Source organism: Triticum dicoccoides, chromosome 7B (assembly GCF_002162155.2).
Source record: "Triticum dicoccoides isolate Atlit2015 ecotype Zavitan chromosome 7B, WEW_v2.0, whole genome shotgun sequence".
NCBI lineage: Eukaryota > Viridiplantae > Streptophyta > Magnoliopsida > Poales > Poaceae > Triticum > Triticum dicoccoides.
In genome coordinates, this window is record NC_041393.1 from 296,712,294 (window position 1) to 296,736,506 (window position 24,213).

Genomic DNA, 24,213 nt, shown 5'->3' on the forward strand with positions numbered 1-24,213 from the left:
GAGTGCACCGGAAATATGGACTAGGTAGCACAATCAACCTTAGGATGGTGATTCAATAATCAACACGCTAAGAATGAGGTTATTGTCCATTTAACTACCAAGCAACGAGTTGCTAGGAGTATAGATTCCACACATCACGATTCACCTGTCGGCATTCCGGTTGCGACAACACGGAACCGAGGAATGAATAATGATGGCGAGGAGTATCACTACGTCAAGAATTTATAAGAGAAGGTGCAATTCTCATGATATTGCTAACATAAAGAGGGTAATACTTCAGGATAGAACAGAATCAAAAGCTGGATTGCATTTTGATCTGCGGAATACAACTACTTTGACCCAATCCTGGATATGGATGAGGTACTGGAGTTTGTTTCTCCTAGTCATTCCGGAATAGAATGGCATGACGGACCACAAGAGTAATAGGTATCGATGAACGGATGCACGCATACTCTTGACTATCAATTGATAGACGAGGGTCGTAATACAACTAAAGAGGGACAACTCAAAGGAACATATAACTTTCTGAGTTGTGGATGCATAGGTTAGTATGTCGAATCAAGTTCAATAGGTTTCTTCCGGATAACCCATGCAAGAAGGTAGAACTGACAGAGTCGCAATATAGAATGGAGAACCCATCGAGAGCACTCCTGTTGTGATCTTTTGATCCAACAAACATCTGTCGTAAGTGGTTCATAGTATTTGGAAGAAGGAAATACCATGGACCTCGAGGACTAATGCAAAGGTTACTAATAACCTAAAGGAACGATCAAACACTAACGACATGAGGTAGATAGGGTGAATCTCGGGTTCATAACCCAGGAGTGGAATACCTACTAACTAAATGGCATCACGGGATGCTTTCGAGAATAATGGCCAGAATCATCACACTGGGAACGCAAAACATGGTTTGATTACTAGGTGGCACTCTAAGACACCTAGGGTCATAATAATAACTCCAACATATATGTCAAGGCAACAGAGTACCTCAACTCACCGATTAGTGTGGTTAATTTGGCCCAAAGGGACATCGAAACGGGAGGAAGGGATTTTGCAAATGCTTCAGACTATTTAGAAACCTGGGATGACTCGGACAGCATAACAGCTGTAAATGCTCAAAAGAATTTGAGACATGCTACAAAAATGGTGGCATAACCACTCAGAAGCACAATATCAAGGTTTCGAGATAAATAGTTAACATACAGAGGTAGAAACTGAATTGAGGCTTAAATCCAACAATCTTATGAGTCTACTGATTAGTAACACGTGATCCTGATAGAAAGAAGAGAAATCCTAGTTCCTTAACCCCGTAGAAAAGATATGATGACTCAGATCAGAAGGGCATAAAGTAAAGGAGTAAAAAGAGCCTTACGTTCCATCCCACAATCAATTCCCCTACATAACTAAAGAATTTCTAGACTCAACTTCGACCAGTTTGGCTTGGTAATCCTACAGGCAGTCAGGCTTTGATACCAAAGCTATCAGGACCCCGATCCAATGCCACACCAATCTAGCATGTAACACCTCATATCACTTTGCAGCCTCACGCATGGTATTCCCACGGGTGTCGCCTTACCAGGCCCGGGACCGTTTGCGCCTTTTGGCTCAAGTATATGATAGTGTCGCTAACATCCATATGACAAAGAACCCGGGCTGACATGACTAGTCGTGAACCCAAAGTGGCGCTAACTTACAGGGATAAGCATACATGACCCAACAACAAATGTGTCGGTCAACAGCGAGTGAATCCGAGCTGTAGCAGCTGGGCTAGTAGGACTCCAGAGAATCTGGGCTGCAGCAGGCTAACAGGACTCTGGTAGACACCGCGTGACATTTCCCCGAAGGGACAGACACAGGAACGTAGAAGGACACATGCCAGCCAACCTAAGTGTTCCGGAGCAGTAGCAAGCTACCAAGGCTCAGTGGAAGCACTAGGAGACATTTCCCGGTAAGAGAGGCTACCAAGAATAAACAACTAGGTTGTCAGATCCCACACATACCAAGCATTTCAATAACATACACACAATATGCTCGATATGTGCAAATACAACATGGCATCACAACATGACTCTACGACTCAAGTATTTTATTCAATAGGCTCCGAGGAGCGAGATATTACAAGCATGGATCTCACGACCCAACATTCAGAGCATACAGGTCAAAGCACAAGCGGAAGCTTAACATGTCTGAGTACAGACATCTATAAATGAAAAAGGCTGAGAAGCCTGACTATCTACCAGATCCTGCCGAGGGCACAAGATCATAGCTGAGGTAACAAGTAAACGTCGAAGTCCACACATAACTACTAGCGAGACTAAAGTCTCTCTACAAAACATAAAATAGGAAAACGTGAGTACAAGTGTACCCAGCAAGACTTACATCAGAACTAACTACATATGCATCATTATCAACAAAGGGGTGGTGGAGTTTAACTGCAGCAAGCCAGCTTTGACTCGGTGGCTATCCTGAACTACAACTTCAAGTAACTCTTTTGAGGTTGCGCACACGAGTCCACATATTCACCATATCAATACACTACTATGGATCTGCTCCCGTCTCCCTACGAGTACGCCATCCATAGCACTCACGCTTATCTTCCGCATTTTAAAGTATCCACTTTCACTTGTCTATGAACTGTACAGGCAACCCAAAAGTCTTTTACCGCAGACACTGCTATTCTAATAGAAGATGTTAACCCTGCAGGGGTGTACTTCTTCACACATGCTCTCACCACTTACCGTCATTTACACGACATGTACTCGGCAACCTTCAAGCGGAAGCCCAATGAGGGTGTCGGCCATGGCCTACCTAAACAATCAAGTCACTAGTCCAGGTTTATCGCCTATTCAGGTTCCATCCGCAGGGAGTCCGGCCGAGGTTTCCACATACGGCCCCGAACGATCTGTATAGGGTTCCGCGACACCAAACGGGCGCCCAACATACCCGGCCACGTGCCTACCACATCACAGCCCACCCCTCGGGTCAGCGTGATACGTCCATTTTGCATCATGCTTTTATATCAATATTTATTGCATTATGGGCTGTTATTACACATTATATCTCAATACTTATGGCTATTCTCTCTTATTTTACAAAGTTTACCATGAAGAGGGGGAATGTCGGCAACTGGAATTCTGGCTGGAAAAGGAGCAAACATTGGAAACCTATTCTGCACAACACCAAAAGTCCTGAAACTCCACGAAACAACTTCTTGGAATGAATAAGAATTTCTGAGCGAAAGAAATAGGCTAGGGGGCCCACACCATGTCCAGGAGACAGGCCCCCCCGATAGGGCGCGCCCCCTATCTCCTGGGCCCCCTGGTGGGCCTCCAGCGTCCATCTTCTACTATATCATCACTATTACCTTGGAAAAAATCATGGTCAAGCTTACGGAACGAAACTCCGCCGCCACGAGGCGGAACCTTGGCGGAATCAATCTAGGGCTCTCGCGGAGCTGTTCTGCCGGGGACACTTCCCTCCGGGAGGGGGAAATCATCACCAACGTCATCACCAACGAGCCTCTCATCAGGAGGGGGTCAATCTCCATCAACATCTTCACCAGCACCATCTCCTCTCAAAACCCTAGTTCATCTCTTGTATCCAATCTTGTATCAAAACCACAAATTGGTACCTGTGGGTTGCTAGTAGTGTTGATTACTCCTTGTAGTTGATGCTAATTGGTTTACTTGGTGGAAGATCATATGTTCAGATCCTTTATGCATATTATTACTCCTCTGATTATGAACATGAATATGCTTTGTGAGTAGTTACGTTTGTTCCTGAGGACATGGGAGAAGTCTTGCTATTAGTAGTCCTGTGAATTTAGTATTCGTTCGATATTTTGATGAAATGTATGTTGTCTTTTCCTCTAGTGGTGTTATGTGAACATCGACTACATGACACTTCACCATTATTTGGGCCTAGAGGAAGGCATGGGGAAGTAATAAGTAGATGATGGGTTGCTCTAGTGACAGAAGCTTAAACCCTAGTTTATGCGTTGCTTCGTTAGGGGTTGATATGGATCCGTATGTCTAATGTTGTGGTTAGGTTTACCTTAATACTTCTTTTGTAGTTGCGGGTGCTTGCAATAGAGGTTAATCATAAGTGGGATGCTTGTCCAAGTTAGGGCAGTACCCAAGTACCGGTCCACCCACATATCAAATTATCAAAGTACCGAACGCGAATCATTCGAGCGTGATGAAAACTAGCTTGACGATAATTCCCAATGTGTCCTCGGGAGCTCCTTTATTATTATTAGAAATTGTCCAGGCTTATCCTTTGCTAGAAAAAGGATTGGGCCACCTTGCTTCACTTTATTTACTTTATTTACTTGTTGCTCGTTACTACTTATCTTATCACAAAACTATCTGTTACCTACAATTTCAGTGCTTGCAGAGAAAACCTTGCTGAAAACCGCTTATCATTTCCTTCTGCTCCTCGTTGGGTTCGACACTCTTACTTATCGAAAGGACTATGATAGGTCCCCTACACTTGTGGGTCACCAAGACTCTTTTCTTGTGCCGTTGCCGGGGAGTGTAGCGCTTTTGGTGAGTGGAACTTGGTAAGGAAACATTTATATAGTGTGCTGAAATTTTCTGTTACTTGTCAGTATGGAAACTAATCCTTTGAGGGGCTTGTTTGGGGTATCTTCACCCCAACCAGAAGAGCAAAGAGTTGCTCATCAACCTACTGAACTTTATGAAAATATTTACTTTGAGATTCCTTCGGTTATGATAGAGAAACTTCTAGCTAATCCATTTGCAGGAGATGGAACATTGCATCCTGATTTACACCTTATCTTTGTGGATGAAGTTTGTGGATTATTTAAGCTTGCAGGTATTCCCGATGATGTTGTTAAAAGGAAGGTCTTCCCTTTATCTTTGAAGGGAGATGTAATGACATGGTATAGGCTATGTCATGATACAAGATCTTGGAATTATAAGCGATTGAAGTTGGAATTTCACCAGAAGTTCTATCCTATGCATCTTGTTCATCATGATCGTAATTACATGTATAATTTCTGACCTCGCGAAGGAGAAAGCATCGCTCAAGCTTGGGGGAGGCTTAAGTCAATGTTATATTCATACCCCAATCATGAGCTCTCTCAGGAAATGATTATTCAGAATTTTTATGCTCGGCTTTCTCTTGATAATCGCAACATGCTCGATACTTCCTGTGCTGGTTCTTACATGTTGAAGACTATTGATTTCAAATGGGACTTATTGGAAAGAATTAAACGCAACTCTGAAGATTGGGGTTCAGACGATGGTAAGGAGTCAGGTATGACACATAAGTTCGATTGTGTTAAATCTTTTTATGGATACCGATGTTTTTCGTGGATTTAGCGCTAAGTATGGACTTGACTCTGAGATAGTAGCTAGTTTTTGTGAATCTTTTGCTACTCACGTTGATCTCCCTAAGGAGAAGTGGTTTAAATATAATCCTCTTGTCGAAGTGAAAGTAGTTGCACCTATTACAGTCGAAGAAAAGACTATTACCTATAGTGATCCTATTGTTCCTACTGGTTATGTTGAAAAACCTCCTTTTCCTTTTAGGATAAAGGATCATGCTAAAGCTTCGACTGTTGTTCGTAAGAGTAATACTAGGACTTATACACCTCCTGAGAAAATTAATGTTGAATCTAGTATTTCTATGGTTAAAGATCTCTTGGATGAGGACTTAGATGGGCATGTTATTTCTTTCTTGGGTGAGACTGCTAATATTGCTAGACCTGATACTAAGACACGTAGACATGTCGTAGGCATGCCTGTTATTTCTGTTAAAATCGGAGATCATTGTTATCATGGCTTATGTGATATGGGTGCTAGTGCTAGTGCGATACCTTATGATCTTTATAAAGAAATTATGCACGACATTGCACCCGTTGAATTAGAAGACATTGATGTTACTATTAAGCTTGCTAATAGGGATACCATTAAACCTATTGGGATTGTTAGAGATGTTGAAGTTTTGTGTGGGAAGGTTAAATGCCCTGCTGATTTTCTTATTCTTGCTTCCCCACAAGATGCCTTTTGTCCCATTATTTTTGGTAGGCCCTTATTGAATACTGCTAGTGCTAAGATTAATTGTGAAAAGAATATTGTCACTGTTGGCATAGATGGTATGTCTCATGAGTTTAATTTTGCTAAGTTTAGTAGACAACCTCGTGAAAGGGAACCACCTAGTAAGGTTGAGATTGTTGGTCTTGCTTCCATTGTTGTTCCTCCAACTGATCCGTTAGAACAATATTTGCTAGACCATGAAAACGATATGTTTATGAAGGAAAGGGAAGAAATAGATGAAGTGTTCCTTAAACAGGAGCCTATGCTGAAACATAACCTTCCCGTTGAAATTCTTGGGGATCCCCCTCCACCCAAGGGTGATCTCGTGTTTGAACTCAAACCATTACCTGATAATCTAAAGTATGCTTATCTTGATGAAAAAGAAATATATCCTGTTATTATTAGTGCTAACCTTTCAGAGAAAGAAGAAGAAAGACTATTGAAAACTCTGAAGAAGCACCGAGCAGCTATTGGATATACTCTGGATGATCATAAGGGCGTCAGTCCCACGTTATGTCAACACAAAATTACATTGGAGGACAATACCAAACCAGTTAGGGATCCTCAAAGACAATTAAATCCCAAGATGAAGGAAGTGGTAAGAAAGGAGATACTAAAGCTCCTCGAGGCAGGTATTATTTATCCCGTTGCTGATAGTCAATGGGTAAGTCCTGTCCATTGTGTCCCTAAAAAGGGAGGTATTACCGTCGTTCCTAATGATAAAGATGAATTGATCCAACAAAGAATTATTACAGGTTATAGGATGGTAATTGATTTCCGTAAGTTAAATAAAGCTACTAAGAAAGACTATTACCCTTTACCTTTTATTGATCAAATGCTAGAAAGGCTATCCAAACACACACATTTTTGCTTTCTAGATGGTTATTCTGGCTTCTCTCAGATACCTGTGTCAGCGAAGGATCAATCTAAAAAACTACTTTTGCTTGCCCTTTTGGTACTTTTGCTTATAGACGTATGCCTTTTGGTTTATGTAATGCACCTGCTACCTTTCAAAGATGCATGATGGCTATATTCTCTGATTTTTGTGAAAAAATTTGTGAGGTATTCATGGATGACTTCTCCGTCTATGGATCCTCTTTTGATGATTGTTTGAGCAACCTTGATCGAGTTTTGCAGAGATGCGAAGACACTAGTCTCGTCCTGAATTGGGAGAAGTGTCACTTTATGGTTAATGAAGGCATTGTCTTGGGGCACAAGATCTCCGAGAGAGGTATTGAAGTTGATAAAGCCAAAGTTGATGCTATTGAGAAGATGCCATGTCCCAAGGACATAAAAGGTATAAGAAGTTTCCTCGGTCATGCCGGTTTTTATAGAAGGTTCATTAAGGACTTTTCTAAAATCTCTAGGCCTCTGACTAATTTATTGCAAAAAGATATTCCTTTTGTCTTTGATGATGATTGTGTAGAAGCTTTTGAAACACTTAAGAAAGCTTTGATCACTGCACCTATTGTTCAGCCACCTGATTGGAATTTACCTTTTGAAATTATGTGCGATGCTAGTGATTATGTTGTAGGTGCTATTCTTGGGCAAAGAGTTGATAAGAAATTGAATGTTATCCAGTATGCTAGTAAGACTCTTGATACAGCCCAGAGAAATTATGCCACTACTGAAAAAGAGTTCTTAGCAGTTTGTGTTTGCATGTGATAAGTTCAGACCTTATATTGTTGATTCCAAAGTTACTATTCACACTGATCATGCTTCTATTAAATATCTTATGAAAAAGAAAGATGCTAAGCCTAGACTCATTACATGGGTTCTCTTGCTCCAAGAATTTGACTTGCATATTATTGTTAGAAAAGGAGCTGAGAACCCCATTGCAGATAACTTGTCTAGGTTAGAGAATGTTCTTGATGACACACTGCCTATTAATGATAGCTTTCCTGATGAACAATTAGCGGTCGTCAATGCTTCTCATACTTCTCCTTGGTATGTTGATTATGCTAATTACATTGTTGCTAAATTTATACCGCCTAGTTTCACATACCAGCAAAAGAAAAAGTTCTTTTATGATTTAAGACATTACTTCTGGGATGATCCACACCTTTATAAAGAAGGAGTAGATGGTGTTATTAGACGTTGTGTGCCTGAGCATGAACAGGAACAGATTCTACGTAAGTGTCACTCTGAATCTTATGGAGGACACCACGCTGGAGATAGAACTGCATACAAGGTACTACAATCTGGTTTTTATTGGCCTACTCTTTTCAAAGATGCTCGTAAGTTTGTCTTATCCTGTGATGAATGTCAAAGAATAGGTAACATTAGTAGACGTCAAGAAATTCCTATGAATTATTCTCTTGTTATTGAACCGTTTAATGTTTGGGGCTTTGATTATATGGGACCTTTTCCTGCCTCTAATGGTTATACACATATTTTAGTTGCCGTTGATTACGTTACTAAGTGGGTAGAAGCTATTCCAACTAGTAGTGCTGATCATAACACTTCTATTAAAATGCTTAAAGAAGTTATTTTTCCGAGGTTTGGAGTCCCTAGATATCTTATGACTGATGGTGGTTCACATTTTATTCATGGTGCTTTTCGTAAGATGCTTGCTAAGTATGATGTCAATCATAGAATAGCATCTCCTTATCATCCGCAGTCTAGTGGTCAAGTAGAGTTGAGCAATAGAGAGCTCAAATTAATTTTGCAAAAGACTGTGAATAGATCTAAAAAGAATTGGTCCAAAAAACTTGATGATGCATTATGGGCCTATAGAACTGCATACAAAAATCCTATGGGTATGTCTCCTTATAAGATGGTTTATGGGAAAGTGTGTCATTTACCTCTGGAACTTGAACATAAGGCATATTGGGCTATCAAAGAGCTCAATTATGACTTCAAACTTGCCGGTGAGAAGAGGTTATTTGATATTAGCTCACTTGATGAATGGAGAACCCGAGCGTATGAGAATGCCAAGCTATTCAAAGAAAAAGTCAAACGCTGGCATGATAAGAGGATACAAAAGTGTGAGTTTAACGTCGGAGATTATGTGTTATTATTCAACTCTCGTCTAAGATTTTTTGCAGGAAAACTTCTCTCAAAATGGGAAGGTCCCTACGTTATCGAGGAAGTCTATCGTTCTGGTGCTATAAAAATCAACAACTTCGAAGGCACAAATCCGAGGGTGGTAAACGGTCAAAGAATTAAACACTATATTTTAGGTAATCCTATCAATGTTGAAACTTATATTATTGAAACCGTAACCTCTGAGGAATACATAAGGGACACTTTACAAAACATTTCAGACTCTGAAAAGGTATAGGTATGTGGTACGATAAGTAAACCGACTCCAAAACAACTTTAATGGCAATTTTTATCAGTTTTGGATTATTTAAGAATTTTAGGAAGAAAGAAGTAGTCCAAAAGGGACACGAGGCTCCCACGAGAGTGGAGGGCACGCCTCCCCCTGTAGGGCGCGCCCCCCTATCTCGTGGGCACCTCGTGTGCCTCCCGGACTCCGTTTTCTTGTATGTTACGTATTTTGGTCGGTAAAAATTCATTATATATACTCCCGAAGGTTTTGACCACCGTATCACGCAAACATCCTCTATTTTCGTTTCGAGTTGTTCCTGTTGCAGAATTAAGCAAGATGTCTTCTGAGGAGTCAGTTGGGGAGAGTCGGGTGTCTCACTCAACGCCAGGTCCAGGAGCGAATAACGATGCCTACCACTTTGGACCATCAACGGAGGATGAGATGGAGGCTGATTTGAAAAGGATAGATGCCATGGAAGAAGATCAAGAAGTCACCTCTCGTCTCCGAGCAGAATTCATGATGGGGGAACTACCGAGCGTGGCTATTTCAACTTCAGTCATCCCTTCCAACTCTAGATTTCTTTCTTATGAAAATATGAACAAGAGTTTCACTTGTTCTCCAGAAGCTATGCAGCATCCTTGGGTAAAAGGAGCTTTGGCCGTTACAGGCAAGCTCCATAAAGAAATTATGGATCTCAAACAACAAGTCAATAAGCTCGGGGAGGAGAACCGCATCCTGAAGGGCATCATCGCCAAGAAGATCATAACACCAACCATGAAGAAGGAGAAATAATCACATGGGTATGGGCACCCCCCTTGGCAACTGCCAAGCTTGGGGGAGGTGCCCCGGTATCGTATCACCATCACACTCCTATCTTTACCGCTTTATTTTGTTCGATCCTTTTAGTAGTATCTTGCTCTAGTAGCTTGAAGTTTTGATTTCAAGTAGTTTTGAGTTTTGCATTGTGATCTCTTTATGTAATCGAGTCCGTGTGCTATCTATAATAAAGTTTAGTGTTGAGTGAAGGGCTTTGCTATGTTGCTATGATCTTGAGAAAGTAGAAACAATAAAAGAGTTCATATTGATCTTATGGATAGTGATAACTTCACACATAGAGAGTATGAGGCATAAAAATTGTTGAGAGTTGATGAACGTAGTGTCGGTGTCAAAACCGGCGAATCTCGGGTAGGGGGTCCCGATCTGTGTGTCTTAGGCTGATGGTAACAGGAAGCAAGGGACACGATGTTTACCCAGGTTCGGGCCCTCTCGATGGAGGTAAAACCCTACTTCCTGCTTGATTAATATTGAAGATATGAGTAGTACAAGAGTAGATCTACCACAAGATCATAGAGGCTAAACCCTAGAAGCTAGCCTATGATGGTATGATTGTAATTGTGATCGGCCTTCTAAGGACCATCCTCTCCGGTTTATACAGACACCGGAGAGGGCTAGGGTTTACATGGAGTCGGTTACAAGGAAGGAAATACAATATCCGGATCGCCAAGCTTGTCTTCCACGCAAAGGAGAGTCCCATCCGGACACGGGACGAAGTCTTGAGCCTTGTATCTTCACGCTCCAATAGTCCGGACGATGCATATAGTCCAGTTGTCCGGATACCCCCTAATCCAGGACTCCCTCAATAGCCCCTGAACCAGGCTTCAATGACGATGAGTCCGGCGCGCAGTCTTGTCTTCGGCATTGCAAGGTGGGTTCCTTCTCCGAATACTCCAAAGTTATTATCGAACACGTCGACCGTGTCTGGATCTGCAAAATGATCTTTACACACCACCATAGAGAGAATGATAATTCAGCTGACAACTTTTTAGATGATGTGATATGTCATTACGGTCGGGTCATCATTCGAACCGTTTTCCCACAACTAGCCACAACGCGTATTGCGAGGCGGTTTCCTTGACACGTCTTGTCAAAGCAGAGATTGTGTCCCCTTATCACGGGATTCTCATCAATACGGGTATGGGTAATCCCACCGCACCATCAATCGTGGCGCTTGGGGAGCAAGCGATTCTCAACGGGCAAGTGAGGAGGCGCACCGCTTTCGTCGCCTCTATACATGGATAAAGGATCCCCATTTTCACCCATGCTCTCCTCCTCCTTTGCTCCTCCTTGCTTCCTCGAGCTCCAGCGCCCTAGTCCAAGTCTTCTCCGCACAGCTGAATATGTCTGGAGCAGGAGGCAAGTGGGTGGCTTCCACCGTGAAGGAGAAGCATATCGCGAATCTTCGGGCGGCCGGATACTTGGCCGCAGACATAGCACCGGCTACCGGACGGCGGGCAGGTCCCAACCCCAGGACCCCATGAGAGGGTCGTGTTTCTCGCCCACTTCGTCCGTGGACTGGGATTTCCGCTTCATCCATTTGTGTGCGGGCTCATGTTCTACTACGGGTTAGATTTCCATGATCTAGCCCCAAACTTCGTCCTCAACATCTCGGCGTTTATCATCGTATGCGAGGCCTTCCTCCGCATCCAGCCTCACTTCGGCTTGTGGCTGCAAATCTTCTGCGTGAAGCCGAAGATCATGAGCGGCCAGCAAGTGGAGTGCGGAGGGGCCATGGTGGGCAAGATGCCTTACGTCACCTGGCTTGACGGCTCCTTCGCGGAGACCGTGAAAGGGTGGCAATCAGGGTTGTTCTACATCACCGAGCCGCGCGATGCCAACTGGGCGGCGGCCCCTGAATTCTGATCCGGAAGCCCCATGCGGCTCACCTCCTGGGAAAAGAAGGGCCTGTCCTGGGGCGAACCTGCGGAGCTGACCGGACTCCAAAACTGCATCAAGAATATGAAGGACAAGAACATCAAGCTTGTCAACGTGATCTAGGTCATGCTCGTTCGCCGGATTCTTCCGTGCCAAAGGCGGGTGTTTAATTTGTGGGAGTTCGTCTCGTCCGAACACCAGACGCTTCGAAAGCTCTATGGCATGAAGCACAAAGACGCGTGGAAGGCATTGTTCAAAGCCTCCGAAGTACCTCCTCCCATATCCGAGGACCGCGGACTTCATGCCGCACGGCTTCCTCGTCCGGTGAGTTTTCTGACTACCACCAGATTTAGTTTAAGGTATTCGTGGGGGAGTCTTGAGTAATTGTGCATATTTGATCAGGATTATGTGGAGACAGCGGAGTGGATCGACTGTCCGGCTCCGCTGCCCGAAGGTCCAGCCAATGCTCTCCTGACGGAGATGCTGGTTCTGGCGCCCTACAAGGCACCGGAGAAGAAGGCAAAGAAGAAGGCCCTGGGGACCAGGAAGGGTCTCCGGCATAAAGTTGTACCGGAGGCCTCGTTCGAAGACGACGAGGCACACTCCTCCCCCGAAGGGGAAGAAGAAGAAGAAGAGGCCGCCCCATCCGAAGAGGGCGGACCAGGGGGCCAGGACAGGCCCCCGGCGCAAGGTTGTCATACCCTCGTCGTCCGATGACAACGAGGAAGATTCCTCCCGCGGAGGCAGTGGGAAACAAGAAGAAACTCTACCTCCCCATACTGGGGGAGAAAAAGAGGAAAGCCGCCCCGCAGGGGGAGCCTGGGACGTCCAAGAAGGGAAAGGCGTCCCTTCCGGACTACTCCGCCACCACTGCCAATAGCGAGGAGGGGTGGCTGCCCAGGAAGAAGCCCCTAGTGCGATCGTAAGTATCCGCACTCTATCGTAATTTTGCTTCATAGTTTTGTTATAACGCCAAACTTGTATATAGTCCGGCCAGGTTCCATCCCGAGGTGTCGTCTTCGGATGGGTCCTTGAGCGATTCAGCGATGAACTCGCTCCCGACGGCCACTACTCCTCAGCCTGCGGATGACACGGAGGTGTTGTTCCAAAGGCTCCCAGAGCGGGGGGAGGTGGCTCTGGAGGCGCCCCAAGGCGGCATTCCAGACGTCGGACAGGCGGGGTTCAAGATCCCCGGGAATCGTGTTGATGAGAGCCGCAGTAAGTCGGGCTCTCAGTCGAACACTGTTCCGGAACCTCCAATGGTTCCGGACTCAAGCAGGCAGCCTCTCATTAGGGAGGGCGAGCCATCTGTGCCGAGGACTTCCACTATGCCCGAGGTGTCAGATTTTCTGCTGGAAGCGCTTTGAGGCGCTTCCATGGGCGAAGAGCACCGTACTCTTATGAGTGTGGTGATTCTGAAGGTTTTGTCCGCCAAGGGTGGACTAACCGAAGCTTGCACCAGCCTCCTGACAGGCTTTGAGCTAAGTAATAAAAATATGTGAAATTACCACCCGATAGGTAGTAGCCCCTGATACTCTGTTCGGTGTTCGGAAAGAAAAACCAAACGGAGGGTCAATCATAATCCGCAGGAGGCTAATAATAAGTGTGAATGTGAATAAGCAGGTTGTGCTGCTTGCCGCTGCTGTCCGTACGGCCGAGATTGCCGGACTAAAACAGGACCTGGAGCAGGAGCAGGGAGAGCTCGACCTCACGAGGAGGCAGCTCGAAGAGAACAAAGGTGAGTGATTCCCCGCTCTCATATAATGAAGGATAGATAAAATTGGTTATTCTAACGACGAAGCGTCGTGATTTTGTAACAGGGGCCACCACCGAAGTGGCGTCGCTGAAGGAAGCGCTGTCCGAGGCTGAACACAAGGCGGCCTTGGAACGCAAGGAGCGCGAAAAGCAAGATGCTAGAGTGGGCGAGGTACAGCAAGAGCTCCAGGAGCTCGGCAAGAAGTTCGAGTCCGTGGAGCATGAGCTTAAGGTGAAAGAGGCCGAGCTTGCTAAGTCCCTTGCTAGTATAAAAGATGCCAAGGCCGAAGCCGAGATGGCACAACAGGAAATCCAGGAGGCCAAGAAGATAGCGGTGGGTAAGAAATTCTTTATGCTAAGCAAGCATGTGGAGGAGGCGTTTCTTTTACTTACCCAAATTCAGAGCTCTCCAGGAGCATTCGCAGATATGCCATGCAGCATATCAGACGCCGCGCAGTTCTACCGTGCTGAGGAGGGGAGCGCGACGGAGAAGTTGTTCTATTCCTAGTATGCTGGGGCCGAACATCCAACGCCTCTGAGTGACCAACTGAAGCAGTTGGTTGAACTCCACAGGGCGACCGAAGTGGCTATGAAGGATTTCATAGTCCGGATGTGGCCCGGTGAGCCCCTGCCCACCAGCTACTTCGGCCTGATCAAGCAGATGGTGAATGCCAGTCCGCGGCTTGAAGTGATCAAACGATCCGTTTGCATTGAGGGTGCCCGCCGGGCCTTCGCCCGTGCGAAGGTGCATTGGGGCAAGCTGGATGCAGAGAAGTTGGTGAAGGACGGGCCGCCGGAGGGCAAGGCGCATCGCTGTCCCAAGAGATATTATGAAGGCATTATGAAGGGAACTCGTCTCGTGGCCGATGAATGTGCCAAGGACACAATTTTAGAATGAATTCACTTATGTCATGTTTGTAGTATAAGGACGAAGTTACTTGCGCTATGTAGCGCTTTTTGATTTAAAATATTACCTTCTGTGTGACTGTTTATAAAATTCTGAAAGTAGGCCAGTCATCGGCTTCCACCCCCATGTAACTAGTACTGGGGTGTTCGTGGAAAACCCAGACACTCTTTATCCAAATGTTTGGTCCCTAAAGGAGGTGTCTAGCGCAGCGAACAAGGCAATCAGACTATGCGGCTTTATAACCTTCACTTACCAATAGAAGTCTACAATTAAAAATTTCAGCGAAGCCCCTAGAGTTTGGAAGGCCAAATTGGGGCGCTATATACGCCTAAATCGGACGAGGCCGATTCCTCGCCTAAAGCAGAAAAAATCTTTAAGGATTTTAAGACCTCTCGAACAGCGACCAGCTCTCGCCACATCATGTCGGTCAGTTTTCGGCTTTCTCTACTGAGGTGCTTGTCCGGAAGAACCGGGACACAATCGCAGTAGTTCTCCCTGCACTACCTTAGCCGATATAACGGAACGTAAGGTACCAAAACAAGGGAGCCGGGCTATCCCAACTATGGACCCAAGACATGATTCGGAGCTGATGCATATAGTGCTATAAGTTCGGGGTGCCGCACTATTGAAGGTGTTCGGACTTTGCTTGCCATATTGCGGGGCGCCATAAGAAGCCCTGGCAAAATAAACGTACCAAAGTGTACGGATGCAATAGTAAATAAACATTTATAGAAAAAATGTGCAGATAGGAATAATAAGCTAACGCTATATATGATCTCCCATTGATGAATAATACGTTTAAGCGTATGTTTACAATGGGTGCGTTTAAGCAGAAGTAAATAGGACTATTTAACATGTCCTATCCAAGGGTAGGCTGCACGTAGGCATATAAAGCAGGTATAACGATCGTGAACAGATTCCACCTGGGTATTTCCGTTTGTGCGCAGAGCCTGCTGCCTCCTTGGTTTTCTCTCCTATGTAAGTCCGACAATCCGACTCTTCTGAAGAGGCTGCTATAAAGCAATGTCCTGAAAGACAAAAAGGGGGGGGGGTTACGAAGGTATGTTGCGGTGATACTGTACTATTTGACCGAGTCACTGCTGAGCCTCCGCCTGTGTCCATGGTATTTTGAGTGCGTAATTGTGTACACGTAACACGAATGCTGCTTTGATAGGGCTTGAGCGGAGGCCGGACTGCTAGTCGCACTCTTCGCGTGCCTGGTGATCCTGTTGCGGGGTGCTCCGCACTCGCTTGACGGTGCTCGAGGTTGTCGTCGCTGGATTGGTGGTTTGTCGGAGGAGGCCGCATTGTACTTCTACTGCGAGGGCTGCAGTATGCTCTTCTGTACGGAGAGAGCGATCCATATTTCCGTTGACTGTTATGACCCCGCGCGGGCCTGGCATCTTGAGCTTGAGGTATGCATAGTGTGGTACCGCATTGAATCTAGCGAATGCGGTTCGTCCGAGCAGTGCGTGGTAACCACTACAGAAAGGGACGATATCAAAGATTAACTCTTTGCTTCGGAAGTTATCCGGAGATCCGAAGACCACTTCCAATGTTATAGAGCCCGTACAACGGGCCTCTACTCCAGGAATTACACCTTTAAAGGTGGTTTTGGTGGGCTTGATCCTTGAAGGGTCGATGCCCATTTTGCGCACTGTATCCTGATAAAGCAGGTTCAGGCTGCTGCCTCCGTTCATAAGAACCCGTGTGAGGTGAAATCCGTCTATGATTGGGTCTAGAACCAATGCGGCTGAGCCACCGTGACGGATGCTGGTAGGGTGATCCCTACGATCAAAGGTGATCGGACAAGCTGACCATGGGTTGAATTTGGGGATGACTGGCTCCATCGCATAGACGTCCCATAGTGCTCGCTTCCGTTCCCGCTTGGGAATGTGAGTGGTGTAGATCATGTTGACCATTTTCACCTGGGGGGAAATTTCTTCTGTCCCCCCGTGTTCGGACGCCGGGGCTCTTCGTCATCATCGTTGTGCAGCCCCTTATCCTTGTTTTCGGTGTTTCTTTTCCCGGCCTGTTTGAACACCCAGCAGTCTCCATTAGTGTGGTTGGCTGGCTTGTCTAGGGTGCCATGAATTTGGCACGGGCGTTCCAGTATGCGGTCCAGACTGGACGGTCCCTGATTGTTTCGTTTGAACGGTTTCTTCCGCTGGCCGGATTTGGATCCGCTGAATCCGGCGTTGACTGATGTATCTTCGGTGTTGTCGCCGTTCTTCCGTCGCTTGTGTCTGTTGCGCCGTGGCTTGCCATTATTGTCACGGACGTCTGGACTGCCAGAATGTGGCGTAGTGCTACTGCGAGCCAACCAGCTGTCCTCGCCCGTGCAAAAGTGGGTCATTAGTGTCGTGAGAGCTGCCATGGACTTGGGTTTCTCCTGGCCGAGGTGTCGTGCGAGCCACTCGTCGCGGATATTATGCTTAAAGGCCGCCAGGGCCTCGGCGTCCAGACAGTCAACTATTTGGTTCTTTTAAGTTAAGAACCGAGTCCAGAATTTCCTGGCTGATTCTCCGGGCTGTTGAGTAATGTGACTCAAGTCATCGGCGTCCGGTGGTCGCACATATGTGCCTTGGAAGTTGTCGAGGAATGCGTCTTTCAGGTTTTCCCAACTGCCAATGGAATTTGTGGGCAGGCTATTTAGCCAGTGCTGAGCGGGTCCTTTGAGCTTAAGGGGAAGATACTTGATGGCATGTAGATCGTCTCCGCGGGCCATGTGGATGTGGAGAAGGAAATCTTCAATCCATACTGCGGGGTCTGTTGTGCCATCATATGATTCGATGTTTACGGGTTTGAACCCTTCTGGGAATTCATGATCCACCACTTCATCGATGAAGCAGAGGGGGTGTGCGGCGCCTCTGTGCCGGGCTATGCCGCGACGCAGGCCGACTAAGTCTGGCTGGTTGTGTTCGGCCCGGCCGGATTTACTGTTAGTGTATCTGGTATGATGGACATCGTCATGTGCTGCAGCGCGCCCCCATGATCCATAGATCAATCTTGGTTGTCCTGCGGTGTTATCCAATCTATCACGCAGGTCCTGAGTATTGCCCCGGGCCATAGTAAACTGGCGCGGGGGTGCGGGCTGGTATTCGGGCTGATATGCCGTTTTATCCCGGCCACGAGGTGGCCGGTCAGCCGTATGGCGCTCGAGTCCATATTCCTCGACTGCCAGGACTTCTGTCCATCTGTCTATGAGCAGGTCTTGATCAGCTTGAAGCTGCTGTTGCTTCTTCTTCAGGCTCCTCGCAGTGGCAATAAGCCGGCGCTTGAAGTGTTCCTGCTCCGCGGGGTCCTCAGGCATGCCGAACTCGTCGTCGCCGAGGCTAATCTCGTCTTCGGAGGGGGGCATGTAGTTGTCCTCCTCCGGATACCCGTCTGTCGCCTATTCATCTGGGCTATCCTGCCCATCTTCCTGCTTGGCCTGCTCGAAGGCGGGCTGATCGGGGTTGTACTCATCTTTGGCACCGTCCGGATTGTTTTCGTCTCCGGTGCCGGTATTGTTGTGGCGGGGCTTGGAGCGGCGCTGGCGACGCCCATGCTTTGCTTTCTTCTTGGAGGGGTTATCCTTCATTGCCTCATCGCCATTGGTTTCTTTCGGAGTGTCCACCATATATATATCATATGAAGAGGTGGCTGTCCACCGCCCCGTGGGTGGATGTTCCTATTCTTCTCCTACATCGTCGTCCAAACCGTCGATGTCTTTGGAGTCGAAGTCAAGCACGTCGGTCAAATCATTGACCGTGTCTATGAAGTGGGTGGTGGGTGGGCAATGAATTACTTCATCGCTAGCTTCCCACTCGAGCCGGACATAGTTCGGCCGAGAGCCTCCTGACAAAGAGAGAGACTTTAATGAGCTCCGCATGTCGCCAAAGGGCAAGTGCTGAAAGATATCCGCAGCGGTAAACTCCATAACCGGAGCCCAACCAGGCTCAGCGGGCTCGGGAGCGCGTGGACTGGAACCTACAACCGGATATGAGTCCGGGGGATTGGAATCACAGGCGTCCCTAGAGGCGGGGCCTGGGTTCGCTCTACCGCCGATGAGTATGCGGCCTGCGGGGCGGGGTCCATCCACCCATCCTTGGACCATGCAGTCTGCTCCGGATTTAGGTCCAGGGCTACTACAGGGGTGATATCCCGAGCACTGTCCGATAGCAGGTCTAGGCCGTTCTCATCGTGACTGTCCAGCGCTCCTGGCACAGGCCAGATTCCGTCGAAGATCAAGTCTCCGCGGATATCGGTCATGTAGTTCAGGTTTCCGAACCTGACCTGGTGGCCGGGGGCGTAGCTGTCGATCTGCTCCAGATGGCCAAGCGAATTGGCCCGTAGTGCGAAGCCGCCGAACACAAAGATCTGTCCGAGGAGAAAAGTCTCGCCCTAGACCGTGTTGTTGACGATTGAAGGCGCCATCAAGCCTCGAAGCGACGACACAGAGGAACTCTCAATGAAAGCACCAATGTCGGTGTCAAAACCGGCGGATCTCGGGTAGGGGGTACCGATCTGTGCGTCTTAGGCTGATGGTAACAGGAAGCAAAGGACACAATGTTTACCCAGGTTCGGACCCTCTTGATGGAGATAAAACCCTAGTTCATGCTTGATTAATATTGAAGATATGAGTAGTACAAGAGTAGATCTACCACAAGATCGTAGAGGCTAAACCGTAGAAGCTAGCCTATGATGGTATGATTGTAATTGTGATCGACCTTCTAAGGACCATCCTCTCTGGTTTATATAGACACCGAAGAGGGCTAGGGTTTACATGGAGTCGGTTAGAAGGAAGGAAATACAATATCGAGATCGCCAAGCTTGTCTTCCACGCAAAGGAGAGTCCCATCCGGAAACGGGACGAAGTCTTGAGCCTTGTATCTCCACGCTCCAATAGTCCGGACGATGCATATAGTCCGGCTGTCCAGATACCCCCTAATCCAGGACTCCCTCACATAGTCTTGGTCATCGTTGCAATTAATAGGAAGTGATAAGGAAAGAGGGGTTCACATATAAATATATTATCTTGGACACCTTTTGTGATTGTGAAGCACTCATTAAGTATGACATGCTAAAAGAGTTGATGTTGGACAAGGAAGACAACGTAATGGTTTATGTTTTCCGACATCTCAGTTAAAGTATAGTGTCATTGACCTTCCAAACATGTTGAGCTTGCCTTTCCCCCTCATGCTAGCCAAATTCGTTGCACCAAGTAGAAATACTACTTGTGCTTCCAAATATCCTTAAACCCAGTTTTGCCATGAGAGTCCACCATACCTACCTATGGATTGAGTAAGATCCTTCAAGTAAGTTGTCATCGGTGCAAGCAATAAAAATTGCTCTCTAAATATGTATGACTTATTAGTGCAGAGAAAATAAGCTTTGTACGAACTTGTTGTGGAAGTAATAAAAGCGACGGACTGCATAATAAAGGTCCACATACAAGGGGCAATATAAAGTGACGTTCTTTTGCATTAAGATTTTATGCATCAACCCTAAACGCGCATGACAACCTCTGCTTCCCTCTGCGAAGGGCCTATCTTTTACTTTATGTTTTTACTTTATGCTTGAGTCAAGGTGATCCTCACCTTTCCCTTTTTATTTTATCCTTTGGCAAGCTCCTCGTGTTTGAAAGATCATGATATATATATCCAATTGGATGTAAGTTAGCATGAGCTATTATTGTTGACATCACCTAAAGGTGAATACGTTGGGAGGCAACACAATAAGCCCCTAACAGTGTCCGGCTGAAACTCTATAACCACAAGTACTGCGTGAGTGTTAGAAATTGTAGGAGACTACGAGATAGTTGAGTATGTGAGCTTGCTGAAAATCTCTATTATTGACTCTTTCTGATATTACGATAAATTGCAATTGCTTCAATGACTGAGATTATAGTTTGTTAGTTCCCAATGAAGTTTTTGAACCATACTTGATATGGTGAATTGCTTGTTACTTGAGCATAGGAAATCATATGACAAATTCTATATATGTTGTTGTTATTAGAATGATCATGATGCCCTCATGTCCGTATTTTATTTTTATCGACACCTCTATCTCTAAACATGTGGACATATTTTTCGATTTCGGCTTTCGCTTGAGGACAAGCGAGGTCTAAGCTTGGGGGAGTTGGTACGTCCATTTTGCATCATGCTTTTATATCAATATTTATTGCATTATGGGCTGTTATTACACATTATATCTCAATACTTATGGCTATTCTCTCTTATTTTACAAGGTTTACCATGAAGAGGGGGAATGCCGGCAGTTGGAATTCTGGCTAGAAAAGGAGCAAACGTTGGAAACCTATTCTGCATAACCCCTAAAGTCCTAAAACTCCATGAAACAACTTTTTGGAATTAATAAGAATTTCTGAGCGAAAGAAATAGGCCAGGGGGCCCACACCCTGTCCAGGAGACACAGGGCGCGCCCCCCTATAGGGCGCGGCCCCCTATCTCCTGGGCCCCCTGGTGGGCCTCCGGCATCCATCTTCTGCTATATCATCACTTTTACCCTGGAAAAAATCGTGGGCAAGCTTACGGAACGAAACTCCGCCGCCACGAGGCGGAACCTTGGCGGAATCAATCTAGGGCTCTCGCGGAGCTGCCGGGGACACTTCCCTCCGAGAGGGGGAAATCATCACCAACGTCATCACCAACGATCCTCTCATCGGGAGGGGGTCAATCTCCATCAACATCTTCACCAGCACCATCTCCTCTCAAAACCCTAGTTCATCTCTTGTATCCAATCTTGTATCAAAACCACAAATTGGTACATGTGGGTTGCTAGTGGTGTTGATTACTCCTTGTAGTTGAGGCTAATTGGTTTACTTGGTGGAAGATCATATGTTCAGATCATTTATGCATACTAGTGGACCTGTTGCGCCAAATGGCGCAGAGACACACTAAAGTCATGTTCGTGATGAAAAAAAATCCATGGTTTAATCACCCTCAAATAGGAAACACGGTGAAATGTTGTGTATAATGATATGAATATACACGACCGAACTTAGAGTCTAATTTAAAACAAAAATACATGTCTTGGTATGAAAAAATCAAATAGAATTGTCTTTCAAAATCTATAGAATAGGTGTTTTGAAAACATTTGTCTTCCTCGGTAAAAATAGGTTTTAGCAACCACTTAGGCGTAGAGTCCCATTTTAAACTATGACCGCTTTGAAAATTGTTGTGTCAAATGGCGCAAAGTCTCGTTTAAAACCATGAGCACATAGAAAATACTTGTATTTGTTAGTAATTTAAGTATGAGCAACCACTTAGGGTACCAACACAAACCCTTTTAATAAAAAAATTAATAACAATTCTTCTTTGCAAATATATACAAAAGTGTGCGCAATTTATAATCAATCACATTTCAGACATGAGACTGGAGTAGCTAACACTTTGCTTTTAAGATGGCATATATGAGATAGGAATGAAGATTTGGTTCTTTAGGGATAAACCAGACTTCCGTATACACATACACAGACCAAACAAAATTAGAACAGTGGGTCCAAATAGTTAAGCCTGCAATTAGAAAGTCTGAGTAGTTGTAAACTTACATTAATAAAAGAGATAAACATAGGTGACACAATACAATGTACTTAATACATGATATAATTTAGTCAATTAGGTCGTATAATTTGGTTCTATACAAAAAGAGATTTCCTCTTTTGTGTAAATATCCTAGAGACCACCCCCTTGTGATGAACTCTTTGTCCTTTTGAGTCGAATGGCACAACTCGTGCCCTTTGTGGCAAAGAAAGGACTCTGCAATACCCATCAGTCAAGAGAGGAAGATCATGTGATGCATCTCAATCTGTGCAAAAGTATGTAAAAACCATACATGCTACCTACATACTCTCATAAGCTCGCAAAGCATAGGTAGCTGCTGAGAACATGACAGAATTAGAGGACAACTCTTGCAGCCTCATTACTCTCAGCTCATCGTAATTAAAACAGAAAATTGCTCAACCGGATAATCAGGAATATGCTAATGTCTAATAATCCTAGAAAAAATCAATTCAAGTCCTCTGTTTCAGCACGAATATCAAAATCCCCTTTTAATGCTAGAGTCATAAGCATAAGAACAGGAATAGGAAGAGAGAGAGAGACCTTTTTCTTCAAAAAGTTCTGGTAGAATATTCATCTTCCATTTATCGAATCTGCAGACAAGGTGTCTAGCTAAAACTACATATTATGTTATGAAATAAAAATCAGAGAGTATGGGTCATAAAGAGAAAGGAGCACCTACCAGAGATTCATCATCTACTGCTTGTTGCTGTCGCTGCAGGGTCATTTGTCCCCCATCTCATCTCCACCTCCCTTCCTCTGCACTGCTCGATTGACAACGTCGGATCAAGAAAACTCAGCATTTAGCCAAAATAGACACACTGATTGTGACCACAAGATTCACAAGAAATCAAAGTACACCTAAGAATTCCCGCAGAAAAAAGTACACCTAAGAAAGAAAAAACACAAGTTTGGTTGTGTTCAAAAGAGAGAAATATCACCTTGTTCTTTTTCTTCACCAAATTCTTCTGCTGGATTACTCCTCCTCTTATTTCTCAGATCTGCCGACATCATGTTCAGAGAAGCCATATATTAGAAAACTAAATTAGAGGATGGAGCACCTAACAGAGGAGGGCAAAGGGGAGAGGAAGCAGGAAGAGAAGTGAAGCGAGGAGCTAGAAGGAGTTCACGTGGGAAAGTGCAACCAGAAGTGAAGGGGTAGTCCCAGCACGCATCCTCACCTCCTCCCAGCTGCAGCTCTTTTGACGATGTGGCACCTGCACGTCGCTTCCATGGTGAGACTCCTCTGTTGACGACGCGACCGGCGACTCTAGCTTGACGCCACAGTCCCCGGTGATGGGGGACCAGACAGTAGCTCCTCCCATCAGCTTGCCGACGGCTCCCCAGGCAAGCCTCGGCCGCGTGAACGTTGGCGTGCTCCCCGCCGGCTTCCTGCTCAGAAGGCTCGCCAGCGAGCGCGCCCCGGCTCGCGGTGGCGGAGGCCCCCTGTGCGGTTCCAGCGCAGCGGAAAGAGCCGCGGATAGCGGCTTCCTCCGACCTCCGGCGGCACAACCATGGTGGTTCCCGGGCATAGCGACAACAAGGGGCGGCGGCGGGCACGAGAGAGATACAGAAGGTAAAAAGGAGGAGGGACGAAGAAGAGAGAGGAGGAGAAAAAGGGTGCGGCGGCGGACGGGGGACTGAGGGAGGGAGGGTGCGGCTGTGGATTGGGGCTAGGGTTCTCGTGTGGTTGTGCCCAATGGGCAGCAGCGCATGCCCACGCCGGCTGCAAGACCCGCGGCGCGGCGCACGCACGTCTGTTCGAGTCGTGCATCAGCCACAGCGAGCCGCCAGCGACAGGGCAAAGGCCCGTAGCACACAACCATTCAACTGACCACTGGGACCGGCTATCCACAGGGGCCCGTGAGCAGCCACCAGAAGCAAGCAAAGAAGAGTAACGAAAGACCCGACAGGAAGAGACAACACCAGGCGCAGGAGTCA

At 46.1% G+C, this 24,213-nt stretch overlaps 1 protein-coding gene across 2 annotated transcripts; it reads right to left on the reverse strand.

Moving 5' to 3' along the window:
* Window positions 1–22,248: 22,248 nt before the first annotated feature.
* Window positions 22,249–23,920, reverse strand: LOC119335723. Of its 2 annotated transcripts, XR_005161991.1 has the most exons (3): window positions 23,454–23,920; window positions 23,214–23,273; window positions 22,249–23,036 (listed from the first exon to the last, which is right to left on the reverse strand). XR_005161991.1 is itself a non-coding variant. In XM_037607816.1 (2 exons), the coding sequence occupies exons 1-2, from the start codon at window positions 23,802–23,804 to the stop codon at window positions 23,268–23,270; spliced, it is 357 nt and encodes a 118-aa protein (XP_037463713.1). In that variant the 5' UTR covers window positions 23,805–23,920; the 3' UTR covers window positions 22,249–23,267. The 2 variants fall into 2 exon arrangements, 1 of the variants encoding a protein (XP_037463713.1); XM_037607816.1 differs by having other exon boundaries at window positions 22,249–23,273.
* Between the last annotated feature and the right edge of the window lie 293 nt (window positions 23,921–24,213).